Raw genomic sequence first — 13608 nt, forward strand, 5'->3', positions numbered from 1 at the left:
TTTGCTTTGACCACCTGAATCAGTTCCCTTATGGCACTGATCTTTGCCTGGAGCAAAAACACCCTCTTCTGAGCTGTATCTATGATCAGACCCAAGTATTTCAATCTCCTTGATGGTTTTAAGGAAGATTTTTCTAGGTTGAGAATCCAACCTAGGTACTCCAGGTAGCTGACTGTGGTGACCAAACTCTGGTCTAAGCGGGCCACTGACTGGTCTATCAAGAGCAGATTGTCTAAGTAAGCTAGAATCGTTATGCCTTGAGCCCTTAATCTGGCTAGAGGAGGAGCCAGGACCTTTGTGAACACACGAGGTGCAGTAGCTAGACCGAAAGGCAGAGCTACAAACTGAAAAAGAAGATTTTCTATCTCGAAGCGTAGATATTTCTGGTGAGCGGGAAAAATAGGTACATGGAGGTAAGCATCCTTCCCCCCACTCGAGCGAGTGGGGGCGCCCCTTCATAAGGAGGTTTTAGTATTTTATTTTGTAGGTTTCCTTCCCCAGGACCTCTTTTGTCCCTGGGGTTGACCCTGAGGTTTACCTCTTGAACTTGACGGAGGAGGCCATCGTGACTGCCTGGAGGCTGATGCCCCTGGCACTGGAGAAGAAGCTTGTTTAAAAGAAAAACGCTTATTCCTTTTCTTAACTGGCAAAAGTGAACTTTTCCCATTAGAAATTCTTTGGATGTATTTATTCAGAACATCCCCAAACAACCGTTCACCGCAAAATGGAAAACTAGCCAGGAGCTTTTTCCATGGTGCTTTGGCTGACCAATTTTTCAACCATGGTATTCTATGCATATGCACCAGCCCCAGCGTAAGACGCAAGGCCTGGAGAATAGGATCTCTCATAGCATCTATTGCAAAACATAACGCCCCTGGTAGGCCTGCCAAATCTTGGGCCTGCTGATCAGGAATAATCTTGAGCACCTGTTTAAACTGGTCTCTCAAGGATTGACATACACCGATTGCTGCCAGCGCAGGCTGAGTCACTGACCCTGCCAGAGAAATTTTTTTTTTTAATAGGAATTCCAACTTTTTATCCGTTGGATCCTTCAGCATTTGAGCATTGTCTACCGAACAAGTCAGGCTTTTATTCACAGAGGATATAGCAGCGTGAATTGCTGGCATCCCCCATTTTTTAATTAAATTCTTTCTCCATAGGATAAAGTGTTGAAAACTTTTTCGGAGGAAAAAACTGTTTATCTGGGTGATCCAACTCAGAAAACATAAGCTTTCTCAGCAATGAATGGATAGAAAAAGCATGAACAGCTTGTGGAGGCTTTAGTGAACCCAAACAAGCAGTGGGCTCATCAACCAACTCGGCTAATGGTAGCATAAATGTGGAGCGGACCATTTCAGTAAGAGATTGTACCATCAATCTCTCAGATTGTGAACCTGATCCTTCCGCATTTGACTCCTCAGAAGAGGAGTCATCAGCCTCTTCCTGGTCCCCTGAGAGAAATTCATCATCTCCCGCCCCTGGTTCCTCAGTTTGAGGGTCCTGGGTAACGGAAGGGGACCTAACACGCTTAGTCCCACTCTGGGATGCTATTAAAGCCGCTATTTTCTGCTCCAATCCTAATATGGTTGAGAAAAAAAACCTCTTCAGTAATATAGACAGGGGCTGCAGTGTTGGAAACAGTTGCAATACCTGACGGCCCTGATGGCTGACTCTGACCAGCCACTTCAGATCTCTCAGGGGAGGATGCCATTGTAGAGATGCGTTTAGGCTTTTTTGAGCTTGAAGGAGTCCCTCTTGGGCCTTTTTTGGGGTGTTTTTACCCCCTTCTGACAATAGCCAGCAAAAATGGAGCTTTTAAGATACTCCCGTGCTGGATGTTGCTGCACGCCAACGCAGCGCTAAGCCCAGCCAACGCCGCGCTAAACCCCACCCCCTCTGTCACATTGCGCACCCCCTCCCCTCTCTTCCAAAAGAGGGTTTTCCCGCACGAGCGCGGGACTCCGATCCGACGGGTTCGGCATGTGTGTGAGGGAGGGATGGCTGGGAGGAGACCTGAGACAAGCCGCCGTGCAGGGGCAGTGGAAAAATAGGATTTTTTAAAACAGCTTACCTGTAAAATCCTTTTCTTTCGAAGGACATCACGGGACACAGAGCCTCAGTAATTACTGATGGGTTATATAGGTATCACTGGTGATTGGACACTGGCACACCCTATCAGGAAGTTCAACCCCCTATATAATCCCTCCCCCTTGCAGGGATACCTCAGTTTTGTAGCCAAGCAATATAGTGTATTAAAAGAGGGGCGGGACCTCTGTGTCCCGTGATGTCCTTTGAAAGAAAAGGATTTTACAGGTAAGCTGTTTTAAAAAATCCTATTTTCTTTCTCGAACATCACGGGACACAGAGCCTCAGTAATTACTGATGGGATGTCCCAGAGCAATGCTACCTGAGGTGGGGGAAACCACAACCAAGTAGGGTGCAATCAGACCTGAGGACCCTGTACCGCTGCCTGCAGCACACTACGCCCAAAGGCGATATCCTCATGCCTTCTCACATCCACCTGATAGAATCTGGTGAATGTATGAACTGAAGACCAGGTTGCGGCCTTGCAGATTTGAGCCATAGAGGCCTGGTGATGCACTGCCCAAGAAGCACCAATAGCCCTTGTGGAATGTGCCCTGATCTGAAACGGAAGAATCTTCCGTTTCAAACCGTAAGCTTGAATGATCAACTGTCTAATCCATTTAGAAATGGTAGCTTTTGACGCTGCCTGTCCTCTATTGGAACCCTCTGGCAGTACAAACAAAACATCCGTCTTGCGGATCTGAGCAGTTGCCCCTAGATAGGCCTTAACTGCTCTTACTACATCCAACGAATGTAGAGATCTCTCTTCCGGAGAACAGGGATCTGGAAAAAAGGAAGGTAGAACAATGTCTTGGTTTAAATGAAAATCAGAAACCACCTTCGGTAAAAAACTAGGATGAGGGCGTAGTACCACTCTATCCTTGTGTATAATCAAATAAGGCTCCTTACAGGAAAGAGCTGCTAATTCTGATACTCTTCTAGCAGAAGAGATGGCCACCAGAAAAATTAATTTCCTTGTCAACAAGACCAAAGGAATCTGACTTATTGGTTCAAAAGGCTGTTTCTGTAACACAGCCAGGACCAAGTTCAAGTCCCAGGGGTTTAGGGGCGCTTTAACCGGAGGATTAAGACGCATCACCCCCTGCATAAAGTTTCGGACCAAAGAATGCGAAGCAAGTGGCCGCTGAAATGACATATTTCCTGGGATGCCAACCTCTGGATTCACACCAGGTTATATAAGCTTTCCAGACTCTATGATAAATCATCCTGGAAGCTGGCTTCCTTGCATTAATCAAGGTAGATATGACAGGACCCGACAGCCCGCGACTCTTCAGAACGTGGGTCTCAATAGCCAAACCGTCAAATTTAGCGTTTGTAAGGCAGGATGGAACACTGGACCTTGAGATAACAGGTCTGGGCGTACCGGTAGTGTCCACGGGGAACCTACTGTCATCCTTACTATTTCTGCATACCAAGTCCTTCTGGGCCAAGCGGGGGCCACCAGAAGTACCGACTTCCTTTCCTGCCTGATCCTGCGAAGCAGTCGTGGTAGTAGCAGAATAGGCGGGAATGCGTAAATCAGTGAGAACCGATGCCACGGAATCACCAACGCATCCGTCCCGCATGCAAGAGGATCTTTTGTCCTTGCCACAAATCTATCTTTTTGTTGACTCGGGATGCAAAGAGATCTACATCTGGAACCCCCCATCTTTGGCATATGTCCCAAAAGACGTCGGGATGCAGAGACCATTCCCCTGGAAGTAACTGCTGGCGACTTAGATAGTCCGCCTGCCAATTCTCTATTACCGGGATGAAAACTGCCGATATGCATGGCACATGCATCTCTGCCCAGACTAAGATCTGGTTCACCTCTTTTTGAGCAGCTCGGCTCCGGGTGCCTCCCTGATGATTGACATAAGTCACTGCTGTGGCATTGTCGGACTGGATCCTGACTGGACAACCCTGTAGCCTGATAGTCCAGGCCTTTAGAGCTAGATGTATCGCCCGGATCTCCAGAATGTTGATGGGTAAGGTCCTCTCTGTCTTGGACCATACCCCTTGGACCGCAGCCTGTTCCAGAACTGCTCCCCAACCTGATAGACTGGCATCTGTTGTTACCACCGTCCAGGTAACCGGTAGAAAGGATTTCCCCTTCTGCAGGTTTTCGGGTATGAGCCACCAATTGAGGCTCTGACGCACTGCATGCGACAGGTGCATCGGAAAGTCTAATGCCTGAACCTTCTTGTTCCAGGTCGACAGAATACTGTGTTGCAGCATTCTTGAGTGAAACTGAGCATATGGAACTGCTTCGAATGAAGACACCATCTTCCCTAGTAGCCTCCTACAAAGGCGGACTGAGGGACCCTTCTTGGTCCTTACTGTCAGAATCAGCTCTCTCAAAGCAGTGATCTTTGCCTGGGGTAGAAATATTTTCTCCTGGCTTGTATCTATAATCAGACCTAAATACTCCAGTCTTCTTACTGGTTTTAGAAAAGACTTTTCTAAGTTGAGGATCCAACCCAGGTGTTCTAGATACCTGACCGTGGTCCTCAAGTTTCCATTCAAAGCGGCTACCGACCGGTCTATCAAGAGCAGGTCGTCTAGGTATGCTATGACAGCTATACCCTGAGCCCTTAATCTGGCCAGAGGAGGAGCCAAGATCTTTGTGAACACTCGAGGTGCAGTGGCTATCCCGAAAGGCAGAGCCACAAACTGGAAATGGCGCCCTCCTACCTCGAAGCGCAGAAACTTCTGATGAGCAGGAAAAATGGGCACATGCAGATATGCATCTCTGATGTCTATTGATGCCAGAAATTCTCCTCCCTGCAGGGTGGGAACTACTGTTCGAATTGATTCCATGCGGAAGGATTGAATCCTTAGGAATCGGTTTAGATCCCTTAAGTCCAGAATGGGCCTGACAACCCCATTTGGCTTTTGGACCGTAAAAAGGTTGGAATAGAAGCCCAATCCCTGGTCCTTTGCGGGAACTATCATAATGACCTCCTGCAACAAAAGTCGCTCTATCGCTAGAAGGAGCGACTGCTTCTTCTCTGGGTCTCTGGGAACATTTGATCTGAGGAACCGATGAGAGGGGAATTCCTGAAACTCCAGCTTGTACCCTAAGGTTACCGTGGAGATTACCCATCTGTCCTGGAAGTACTCCTGCCAGAGCTCTGAGAACTGTCGCAGTCTTCCCCCCACTCGAGTGAGCGGGGGCGCCCCCTCATGCAGGGGTCTCAGTGTTTTGCCTAGTAGGCTTCTTTCCCCAGGACTTCTTTTGTCCCTGGACCCCGATGGAGGGGGCCGTCGAGACTGCCTGGAGGCTGAAGCCCCCGGCGCTGGGGAAAGAGTCCGTTTGAAAGAGGGATGCTTACTCTTCTTCTTGACAGGTAAGAGAGTGCTTTTCCCACAAGAGATTCTCTTGATATATTTATCCAAGTCCTCTCCAAACAACCTTGCACCATGAAATGGAAACCCAGCCAGTAGCTTCTTACATGGTGCTTCGGCTGACCAATTTTTCAACCATAGGATTCTACGTATATGCACCAACCCCAGTGAAAGACGGGAGGTTTGCACAATAGAATCTCTAATGGCGTCAACCACAAAGCATAAGGCCGCTGGAAGGTTAGCAAACCCCTGGGCCTGCTGTTCAGGTAATACTTTGATGACCTGCTTAACATGGTCTCTTAAGTATTGACAGACTCCAATCGCTGCTACTGCAGGTTGGGCCACTGATCCTGCTAAGGAGAAAACATCCTTCAATAGGGATTCCATCCTTTTATCTACAGGATCCCTGAGCATCTGAGCATTGTCTACAGGACAAGTCAGGCTATTATTTACGGAGGAAATGGCGGCATCAATAGCCGGTATTCCCCACATTTTAATAAACTTTTCTTCCATCGGATAAAGTGTTGAAAACTTTCTCGGCGGAAAAAAATGTTTGTCTGGGTGATCCCACTCAGAATAAATGAGCTTTTCAAGTAAAGTATGAACAGGAAAAGCATGTGCTGCTTGGAAAGGTTTCAGTGACCCCAAAGCAGAAGAGGATTCTTTAGCAGTTTCAGGTATGGGCAACTTAAATGTGGAGCGGACCAATCCAGTGAGGATCTGCACTAAGACTTTCTTCTCTTGGGAAGTCGCAGAGGGTCCCTCTCCACCTGATTCCTCTGAAGAGGAATCATCCGTCCCATCCTGAACCTCTGAAAGGGATTCATCTCCTTTATCCCAGAGCTCCTCTGTCTGAGGGTCTTGGGGAACAGAGGAAAGCCTAGTGCGTTTTCTTCCACTGAGTGAAGACGTAATCACGGCCATTAATCTTTCCTCTAGACCATTAATGGTTGAGGAAAAAACCTCTTGTGTAATATATACAGGGGCTGAAGTGCCAGAAGCAGGTGTAGCCCCTGACCCCGATGGCTCTCCCTGGCTAGCCGTCCCTGGCCCATCTTTAGGGGGGGAGGATTCTGCCGACAGGGGGCCCTCAGAACCTGAACGAGATCCCCTAGTGTCTCTGGTTCCTGGGGTGCTTGAACCTCTTCTACCCATAGTGCAAAGCAACAAGGTGTGAGGTATACAAATGAACACTGCCCGCTGAGCGATGTAGTCTGGCTAAAAGCCTTGCTACCCAATGCTCAGTCTGGTGTTACTTCAGTAAATGCTGCCTAGGAGAATGCCTGTGTCCCACCTTACATGCGACCGTCAGCTCTGTGTCTCTCAGAAGGCTGAGTGCACCTGTACAGAGTGCCTTTATTAGCCTGCAGCTGGCCTGAGTGGGAGTCTAAGCACCTGTGCTGACGTCCCGCCCCCTCCTCTACCGCCCCCCCTCGAGTTTTGAAAAAAACGAGCGCTTCCCGCGCTGCCGACTCTCCTGTCATGCTTCTGGAGAAAGGCTGGGGATGGGGGGGGGGAAGGGAGAGAGGCTGGTAACAAGATCTGCCTGAACGGCTATCTTCAGAGATGGTGGCCATTAGGCCGCAGAGCCCGGGTGGTATAACCACTTTCTAGACCCCTGTGGCCCCTCTCTAGCCTGGGGGGGAACATTCAAACATGAGAAATCCCCCTTTCCATCTTACCTGTTTGCAGCCTGCTTGAGACGCTGGGACATAATCAGCGATGCAAACACCTGAGACAGTCAGCATGTGCAGGTTTGTGCTCTTGGCAGCCCCTGGTGGTCACAATAGGCATAGCATGCATTTACCTTAAAGGAGAAAAGCCACTAGAACTCAAAAATTCTGTGGAATCTCCTCTTACCTTATCCAGCCGCAGGGTGCTGTTTACACAGACCCAATCTTCACCTCTCACGGTGGGCTCCGTTTGAAAAAACCGTCAGAGACTGGGGCCCCCTACGAATAGGGGGATCCAACAGTTCTGGGACCGTAAAGCACCTCGCCAGAAATTAGGAAGTTTAAAGCCATTTTCTGATCTGCGGGGTCCAGCTCTCTAAAAAGAGAAGCATTACGGGTAAAACCTCGTTTCTTCGGACACGAGGCCCAGGTACCATTCAATTCGGCCATGAAAAGACACTTTGAATGGATCCGGTTCGCCTGGCTTGCCCCAGTATAGGATCTTAGGATATTCCCTTTGGAGCTCAGCACAGGACATCTTTACACGTCCATCACCTAAGACACTGGCGTAAAAACTGAGGTATCCCTGCAAGGGGGAGGGATTATATAGGGGGTTGAACTTCCTGATAGGGTGTGCCAGTTTCCAATCACCAGTGATACCTATATAACCCATCAGTAATTACTGTGGCTCTGTGTCCCGTGATGTTCGAGAAAGAAAAAGAGAAGCATTATGGGCTAAACCTTGTTTCTTCTGCCATGAGGCCTGGGTACCATTCAGTTCGGCCTGAAAAGACACCTTGAATGGATCCGGCTGCATAGCTAGCTCCAGCAAGGATTGCTCCAGTGGAGCTTAGCACAGCACATCTTTACTCGTGACCAACACCTAAGACACTGGAGAAAAAACTGAGGTACTCCCAGTAGTGGGAGGGGTTATAATGGGAGTGGACTTCCTGTCTTAGGGTGTGCCAGTGTCCATCACCTGAAGGTGGCCTATAACCCACATAGTAACTACTATGGCTCTGTGTCCCGTAATGTATGATAAGAAACCCTGGTTTAATATAAGCAGCAAACCTAGTCTCTGCTGCTGCCCTGCGTGCAGAGGATCTCCCTTGCCATACTGATGCCACCCCTCAGCAATCCATAGCCAGGGATCGCTGCAACCAAGCTTGAGCATTTTTCCCACACTTCTAGCAATGAATCTGTGAGCAAAGACATCAATGTTTGTTCTTCTGTGCCCCCCTGAAAACCCTGATCATATCCTTGAGAACTAGGAGGCCACACTATTGGGAAGTTAGGAGCAGAATGCAGGGGAGGAAAGGGTTAATTTAGGAGACCCTGTGTGCTCCACAATTATCAATGCACAGCCTGACATACCATCCTGAACCCACTCTGGAAGGAATCCTGCAGGCAATAAAAATTATTCCATCACTACACAAATTTAGAGCCTTAAAGAAGACATTGCTCTACTCAGGCATGACATGCAGAAAATAAGAGAATCTACCTGAAAGGCAGGTTGGGAGATTGAGAGGATCAAGCTACACCCTTGAAATAAGACATGGCCTTGCTACGCTCCAGGTCAATCTGTGTATGTTCCAGGTTTACAAGGTGGCATGTTGACCAACAAGGGGACTTGCAATGTTACGTCATAGCATTCATGTTTTCTATTCTTACCTTTTTCACAAGGTTTGCTTCGAGGTCAATGCAAGTTTCACTAGGTTTTACCCCCACAACAGTTATGTCCTCTGTTACATCAGGATGCGGTAACAGCTTCATAGTACTCCCCACCCTTATCTTTGAGGACTGCTCATTACAATACAAAGAGTCATGGCTACTGTTAATGTCATTATGGTGGATGTCCTGGGAAAGACGATCAGCTTCATGACAACTCTGAGGACTGTTCAAATCTTCTTGATGTAAGGCAGAGTCTATAGAGAGCTCAGTCTGAGTGAAGGGTGAAGAGATGTCATCCGAAGCAAGTGTTCGAATTATAATTCCAGGCGTGTGGCAGTGGACAGTGACATTGTCATTTGTACTTAGGAGGTGTTCTGGCTGTAAATATGAGAGAACATGATCAGAGGGATCCACATACACTGTGCACTAACATCCTCACAAATGCACCCGTTTTTATTAAAGAAAAATAATTCTTCTCTTACTCTCTTCTCTTAATTTTTTCTCTTTCAATGGCAAAGTTTGGGACTTACCATAATTGGGTATATCTTCTCAACCCAATTATATGGTATATAACTTACAGGAAACGTGCCTTTTGTGTGGGGTTTCCTTTAGTAACAGAAGTTTGGTTGCAGTATTTTATAAGCACCATCCAGAGGGCTGAACTGTAGAAATGTTACAACCCCTTGTTTTCCAATGTCAAGTCCTCCATAAGCACCACAATTCCAAAAGGAATTACATTACATTATGGCCTGCTACAAGAACGTCAGTTATTTTTTACCAGTCATGAAGATTTATTTTAGTTGCTTAGTTTGGCCCATATTACCTACACCAGGGGTGTCAAACCTGTGGCCCAGGAGAGTTCAGCATGCAGCCTGGCAAGCCACGGCGGCTGGCACATATGGAGGGATGCAGGGATGCCGTAAATGTATATGCACAGAGGCCATGGCGGCACAGAGAATGCAGGAACAGGCCAAAGGGATGCCAGGGATATCTTTTTGTAAAAGCACCGGTAACGGCAGGTAGCACCAGGCAGGTAAATTCAAGGACAGTTTGTAAAATCCATGATTTTTACATCTGTCCATGAATGTCCCTTACAGACATGCAGTTACATGTCAGTATCAGATATTCACAGATAGATGTAAAAATCATGGATTTTACAAACTGTCTGTGAATTTAGGCTAGGCTCACACTACTGCAGGTGCAGAAACCGCAACTGTTCCTGCACCCACAGCCAAAATGCGCTGCTCTTTACAGATGTGAGAGGCTGCAAGTCATTCCTAATGACACTCCCACGCATCTAAAACTGCAGTGCATTTTCAGGTGCGGGAACTATTGGGAAATCGCATGGTGCAAATGCATCATGCAAATTCCCGGCCGCTGCGGTTCAAAAATGGTGCAGCAAACTTTTTCCTACATGAAACACATGAATGGGCTGCCGTGCCCGAGCACATGCAGCCCAGGACAATTCCTCTTCTTGCAATGTGGCCCAGGAAGGTCAAAAGGTTTGACACCCCTGACCTACACACAGTACTGTACTGCATTTGACATACGTGATTAGAAACAGTATACAAAGTTACAGGAGCTTTAGGGAAAAAAAAAGGATTCTGTACTATATAATTCTGCTATAAACATGGTATTGGTATCTCATCAATGGTATAGTTATAGGTGCAGGTCTCACACCATTTTTGCATTATTGCACATCTTGTATTGGGCTGCTCAGGGAATTTCTCACAATTAACTTATTTTTAGACTGGGTATATATATATAAGATATTTCAAAAGGATGTTCAAAATTCCCAGCTAAGTGTGTCATGACTTTATCATAGATTCTCTAATAAATCTCCAGAGTCTTCATTAATTTCTGTATATCATAACATTTTAAAACAGCTAAATCAGTCATGTGTTATTACGGTAACATTTACAGTATATATACAGTATATGTTGTTTTCTACCCGTCTTGTCTGCCGATGAAAGCTAAAGACCGAATCTTTCTTTTGAACTAATCAATAAACTAGATCACTTTAACGCCAAGCTAGCTGCTGAAGTACAGAAAGCATAAACAAGATTTTTAAAAAGTATTTTTGACACTGCAAGTAAGGGCATGGGACAATTTTGATCCAACAGTGGTTATATTACACATGCATCCAGTACAGGGGCTTCCTACTTACGGATAAGGCATGCACAATAATTTGCTCTGGTGAGACTGGGGAAGTGCTGGATGTCAAGGTTACAGATGGACTGGATGCCAGGGATAATGGAAGACTTTGGGAAGATCCTGTTTGCAGAATGAAGGTGCCTGTCGTGCCGGCTGGCTGTAAATAGAATGACTGGGACAGAAAAATAAACAAGTCACTAAAAAATCTTCTAAAGAAATAGGATTTTTGTACTCACCAGAACATCCTTTTCTTGGAGCCCATTGCTGCACACAGAAATGTAGATACTGTCTGGTTATACTGCTGCCTACAGAAGGATTGGGACACTGGCAAACAAACATCTGTAGGCCAGCCCAGGAGAACCGATCCTCCACCCAGCAGGTCTCAGTTCGTAGCAAACCACACCAAGAGCAGGATTATAAACACAAAGGGGTGGGACTTCATTGGACTCCAAAATAGGGTTTTAAGGTGAGTACAAAAGTTTTATTATCCCTGTCATCTATTTAGTGACACAGTAATTTAGATACTGTCAGAATGTCCAAAAGCAGTCCAACTGTGGAGTGAGAACAAACTAACAGACGCAACAAAACAGAACTGGGGACTGCCTGCAGACCCACTGCTACCATAAGGCGGCTTAAGCATCCAGGATAGAGGGGGGTTGCGGTAAAGTCCGAATCCCCAGCAACTTTTTATTGATTTTTCTCTTAGGAAGATTCACTCTGTTTGTCCAAGTAACCCCTGTCCCTGAAAGTGAGGGAAAATCCAATACTTGAGTTGTTTTTAGAACAGGAATAGAGGGGAAATGTGTCTAGATGCATGAGTATCGCCAATCAGAGCCACCAAAATGGACACCCATGCATCTAGACAGGCTAAGATTTATATTCAGGGTCACATTAGCATCCTTATAGGAGGGATCCTTTGTAGGATACGTTTTATATTCTGATTGACAGCAAGCACACAGGAACCTTTTTAGGGTCCATGCCTGAACCTATACCTATTCCACTGGTGCTCCTTGTGTACTTCTTTGGGGTGAGTGTGTTCCCTATGTGTCGATCAGCCAAGACACAATACCCTTGAATACCCCACTCCTGAGGAAGCGATAAGCGAAACAGGTTGAGAAGAGCTTGATCCATAGCCAACACCTCTTCACGTGCTTAGTGTACACCTACAGTATGTTGGTTTGTAACCGATTTCTTTGAGAGATAATACACATTTAAAGCCCCACATAGGAACATACTATACATATTAGTTTTGAGCAACTCAACTATGTTTTCCTCATTTCCCAAAAGGCTTGGATGCAAAGAATCCAACAACAAAAACACGATCTGCTGAATGGATGGCACATTAATGGTACATTAATTACATTCTACTACACTTCATCTGTTTTACCCCTGGTGACAATTGAAAGGTTGTTGCACCTTTATAAAATTATTATAAACAAAGTTTAAAAAACAACAGCTGATAAGCCAAAACACTTACTGGTAGGATCTCAAATGTCTGTAGTGTACCAGCATCTGGGTCGGAACTGGGGGAGGTGGGGTCTGGGGCTATAATAAAAAAATGAATATTAATTGTTATTAAACAATATAGCCATAACAACTACTCAGACATCCAATAAAGAGGATTTCAGAATATGGCTAGTGTTGTCAGTCCAAGAAAGGAAGCTCTATAAAGGCAAAAATACTGGTAGGTTGACCAGGTATATATTTTAATTTTCAAAACAGAATACAGACAGTCCCTGAGTTACATACATCCAACTTACATAAGACTCATACTTACAAATGGAGGGAGACAACAGGAAGAGAGAAGAGATCTACCCCTAGTAAGGGAAATTCACTCCTGTAAGAGTTATCGTGGAAAAAAGGTGTCTCCACTGAAGCTTTATCACCAATCCTTGTTTCCACAACAACTCAAAATTTTAAAAATCTAGTTGTCATAGGGAGAGAAAGTGAGGTGAAATCTTCTGAATAGGGGCACAGACAGCAAAACAAATGTTACAGGGGTGTTAACCCTTCACTATGCTATTCAAAAAGCTTTAAAAAAAATTTGGGGGGCTGGTGTTACACTTAAAAAATTTACCTGTTTCAACTTACATACAAGTTCAGCTTAAGAACAAACCTACAGAACCTTATTTGTAACCCGTTGACTGCCTGTACAGATAATCTAAGTCTTATCTATAGAAGTTAACCTTTGATCCTAACACCTTAAGCTAAACCATAACATCATTGAAACTCTTATAGCTTTGGTTCTCTAGGCCTGAATTATCTTGGATGGAAAAGTAGGGCCACATTTTCCAACCTTCCTTGACAACTGGTACTGGGATCAGCCAGAAAGTCACAGTGCTACAACCAGGCTCACTGCAGGCAGAGAAAGCCCTCCTTGTGGAAGTGTTGCTGAGGCTGTAGGTTGGTAGAGCTTGGAGAGTGATCCACCACCTCAAATTGGTTTAATGGGAATGCTACTTCTTCAAGAGGGATGGAAGGTTATAAATCTCAGGAATAAAAACAAGAAGGGGCACCACTAAATATGTATCAAGATAAATTTATTATTAAAAACAATAACCACGCACATGTAGGACTGAAGTGTAGATTTCAGATACATCTCACACAGGAGAAGGAGCGGAGGACTACAGGTGGCAGCTAGTCCGGATACACCCTATCGATGGAGGAGATAGCGGCA

The 13608-nt window shown here is 45.8% G+C and overlaps 1 protein-coding gene across 3 annotated transcripts in view; it reads right to left on the reverse strand.

Moving 5' to 3' along the window:
* DMTF1 (cyclin D binding myb like transcription factor 1) overlaps positions 1-13608 on the reverse strand; it is a 93318-nt gene that overhangs the window by 8067 nt on the left and 71643 nt on the right. For 2 of the 3 annotated variants that reach the window (XM_073619537.1, XM_073619538.1), the window contains 3 exons: positions 12409-12476; positions 10945-11103; positions 8778-9155 (listed from right to left, as the gene is read on the reverse strand). In XM_073619537.1, the coding sequence (XP_073475638.1) occupies positions 8778-9155; positions 10945-11103; positions 12409-12476 (605 nt within the window). The remainder of the gene's footprint in view (positions 1-8777; positions 9156-10944; positions 11104-12408; positions 12477-13608) is intronic. The other variant, XM_073619539.1, reaches the window with a different exon arrangement.

Source organism: Aquarana catesbeiana, linkage group LG03, assembly GCF_042186555.1.
Source record: "Aquarana catesbeiana isolate 2022-GZ linkage group LG03, ASM4218655v1, whole genome shotgun sequence".
NCBI lineage: Eukaryota > Metazoa > Chordata > Amphibia > Anura > Ranidae > Aquarana > Aquarana catesbeiana.